This window comes from Lynx rufus, unplaced genomic scaffold (genome assembly GCF_022079265.1).
Source record: "Lynx rufus isolate CCGP_SWC_20201006 ecotype Redwood Valley unplaced genomic scaffold, mLynRuf1.p SCAF_10, whole genome shotgun sequence".
Classification (NCBI taxonomy): domain Eukaryota; kingdom Metazoa; phylum Chordata; class Mammalia; order Carnivora; family Felidae; genus Lynx; species Lynx rufus.
Genome location: NW_025814824.1, coordinates 60,430,687 through 60,433,851, shown reverse-complemented (window position 1 = coordinate 60,433,851; position 3,165 = coordinate 60,430,687). Strand labels below are relative to the sequence as shown.

Here is a 3,165-nt window from a genome sequence, read left to right as displayed (position 1 = left end):
AGCAAGTTAACTACTCAGAAAGGTGCAGAGTTTCTCTTGCCAGAAGTCACTTGATCAAAGATTTTTTATTAAAACAGTTCATCTGAACACTCAGGTTTATCTGAGAGCTGCATACCGAGCCTCTGAAGTATTTAACCCTGGAAATTTTGGTTCCAGAATAAAAACTTAACAAGGTATCTTAAGAGAAAGGTGGGAAAGCAGTTGAGTTTTCTCTGCTTTGGGTCAGCTTGATGTTTAAAATGAACGGATACAAAACAAAGTTAAAAATCCAGTTTCTTTCTAAAGCTTACTTCACTGACGGACCCAGTTCACTTTTCTCTTTCCTTTTTGTACTGCAGAGACTGCCAGGGATGGAAGAGCCACGTCAACAAGCCGAAACCAAAGGGCTGCCCTGAGTCCTGTCGTCTCTTTGAATTTTAGTTTTCCAATTTGGTGCAGGGTCACTTACTGAAATGAAAGCGTGGACAATGGACAAATGTATTTTTACCTGTCTCATTGGAAAACCCAATTTATGACCTAGCATAACAGCTGCCGAATGATCAGCACATCATGCTCAAAAGGTTCAAGAAATTATAATATAATTGCTGCCTGGAACCAATCCAGAGACTTCAGGGCAGGAGCTTGTCCTAAGCTCTGTTCCAGTTCTTGGGAATAGGGTCAGGCCCTGGGTGGCCCACCGATGCTGCCAGATTCGCAGGGCAGCATCCACGATGACGCGGCCCTTAAAGGCCATATGGCGTCGAATTCTGCAGCCCTCTTGTATGGCAGATGAAGAGACTGGGGATGTGGGCGATGGGATTAGGTCACACTCTGGAGCTGAGGCACAGTCTCCAGACTAAAAGCCAGGTCTGCAGTTCTCAAAGGCAGGGAAAACCAGCCCCAGGTCAAGAGAAGCAGAACCCTCCCCCCCACTCCCACCCCTTTTTTTTTTTTAAAGGAGAGGGCTACTTCTTTTGCAAACTCATCTTCCTCACCTTAAGGAAGGCGCTATTGGAGCCTTTGCTGTAGGAATCAAAGGCGCAAGAAGCAGAACCGTGTAAAAGGCCCGGCCGAGTTTCTTGCAATACAGGGATGAGTGAAGACATGGTGGTGATTCCCCACAGTTCAGACCTAGACTCTGGTGTACGCACTACGCTGCGCCCCCATTATCGCCAAGTACCCTCCCCAGTAGAATGTGAAAGGCATGCCCTTTGGAGCTTCGCCTTACTGAGGGTCCTTTGTCCCAGTCCGTGGGCCCTCGCTGCCTCTCCCCACATCCTCCCATTTCCAAAGCGGACCGGTGTATGGGAGGCTATGTATGCCTCTCCTGCCCTCTCTGTCCCTTCCACGTGGCTCTCAAATCCTCTATTCAGTCCTGTTCTCAGGTCTCAGGGAAACTTAGTTCATGTGGAGAGCCGAGGTATCTATGAATTTTCGACCGAAAGCTCGGCTCACATGGCGGACACATATCGATCCACCCCGCCAGGATAGGCAGTCGCATGGCGAGCATGATAGGCGCCTCCACTGCCGGCTCCGAGCTGCCCCCCAGGATTGTAGCAAGGCCCCAGCGCTCCAAACTGGCCGGGCGATGTGCGCCCATAGAAGTCCACTGCGGTCTCAACGCCACCACTGCTGCCACCCGCGGGGGGCGAGGCGGGCCCCGCCAGCCGGCCAGCCGCTGCGAAGAGGGCACTGCCTGCGCCCTGCGGGTACGCGCCATCGGGGCCTGCGTAGGCGGCCGCGTAGGCAGAGGGGTTGGTAGGTCGGGCCCCCGCGCAGCCTGCAGGCTGGTAGCCGGTGGTGGCTGCAGAGGCGCTGGCCGAGGCAAAGGCGCAGGAACCCGCGGGCCCCGACGTCGCGGGGCCCAGTTCTGGACTGAGTGGCCGTTCAGGCACCAGGCCGAAGACGCGGCACGGTCCTGGCGACGCAGCGGGGTAGTAGACAGGGGGCGGCGCGGTAAGCGTCGGCGGGGCATAGCCTGCGTAGACGGCGCCGGGGTAAGACGGGCGCGCAGCGGGCACTGCTCCCGGGAAGATGGCGGCAGCGGCGGCGGCGGCGGCAGCGGCGGCGGCGGCCGCCGCGTCGTGCATGTAGGCTGGGTAAGTGGAGAGGTCCGAGCGCTTGAAGCGCTTGCGGCGGCGCAGGAAGCTGCCGCTCTCGAACATGTCCTCGGCGTTGGGGTCGAGCGCCCAGTAGTTGCCCTTGCCTGGACGGCCAGCCTCGCGCGGGATCTTGAGGAAGCAGTCGTTGAGCGTCAGGTTGTGGCGGATGCTGTTCTGCCACTTTTTGGGGTTGTCGCGGTAGAAGGGGAAACGCTCCGTAATGAACTTGTAGATGCCGCCTAGCGTGAGGCGGCGCTCAGGCGCGTGCGCAATGGCCATGGCAATGAGCGCAATGTAGCTGTAGGGTGGCTTTCCGCGCTGCAGGGGGCGCTTCCGCCGACGCCCACCGGTGCCGCGACCCGTGGCCTCCGTTGGGACCCCGGTCGCCGCCTCACTGCGCTCCTCCTTCACGGCCGCCAGCACCTCCGTCTGAGGCGGCGGCGGCGGCGGCCGGCTCTCAGCCGTCATGGCGCAGCCGTCCCGCGTCCTGGGCGTCCCCTCCGCCCGCTACTGTCGAGGGGCGGGGGCGGGTCTCGGAGGCTGCGGGGCCGGGCTGCTGGCCAAACGAGTGGGCCCTGGACCCCTCTGCGGAGAGCTCTGGGAGTCCTCGCGGGCTGGCACTCGGAGCACAGCTTCTCCAGGGGTGCGCTGGAGTCTTGGTGCTCTCGGTTTCCGGGCTGGCTCGGGGCAGACGGAGGCTCAGGAGTGTCCCGCCCACCGACGGCTCTGCTCGTGTTCTGCAGCTCGAGGCCAGGAGCCGGCAGCGGTGTCGGGAGCGGGACTAGGCCCTAGTCGCGGTCTGAAGGGCCCTTTGCGCGCTGGTGCCAGGCGGTCAAGGGGCCCGGAAACGGTCCAGGGCTGGGGCGCCTGCAGCTGGTCTGTGCCTCCCGCTGACCTGGGGCTAACCGTCGTCGAGTCCTGCGCCCAGAGGAAGCTGCGGGCCGGAAGGCCTGAAGCGAGGGCAGTTAGTGCAGACTTGGGGCACTCCGGTGGGGGCTGCCTATACCGCGCCTGTGCGGCCCAGCCGGTGGAGGGTAAAGAGGCGAGCTGCAGGCGCAGCGCGGCAACTGTTCCTCTCCGCAGC

The 3,165-nt window shown here is 60.6% G+C and overlaps 1 protein-coding gene across 1 annotated transcript; it reads right to left on the bottom strand.

The window, feature by feature from the left end:
• Nucleotides 1–950: 950 nt before the first annotated feature.
• FOXE1 (forkhead box E1) lies at nt 951–2,708 on the bottom strand. Its single transcript, XM_047099001.1, has one exon. The coding sequence runs from the start codon at nt 2,547–2,549 to the stop codon at nt 1,431–1,433; it is 1,119 nt and encodes a 372-aa protein (XP_046954957.1). The 5' UTR covers nt 2,550–2,708; the 3' UTR covers nt 951–1,430.
• Between the last annotated feature and the right edge of the window lie 457 nt (nt 2,709–3,165).

Excerpts from the sequence above, each read along its gene's own strand:
- FOXE1 (XM_047099001.1), bottom strand. The coding sequence starts at position 2,549 with ATGACGGCTGAGAGCCGGCCGCCGCCGCCGCCGCCTCAGACGGAGGTG.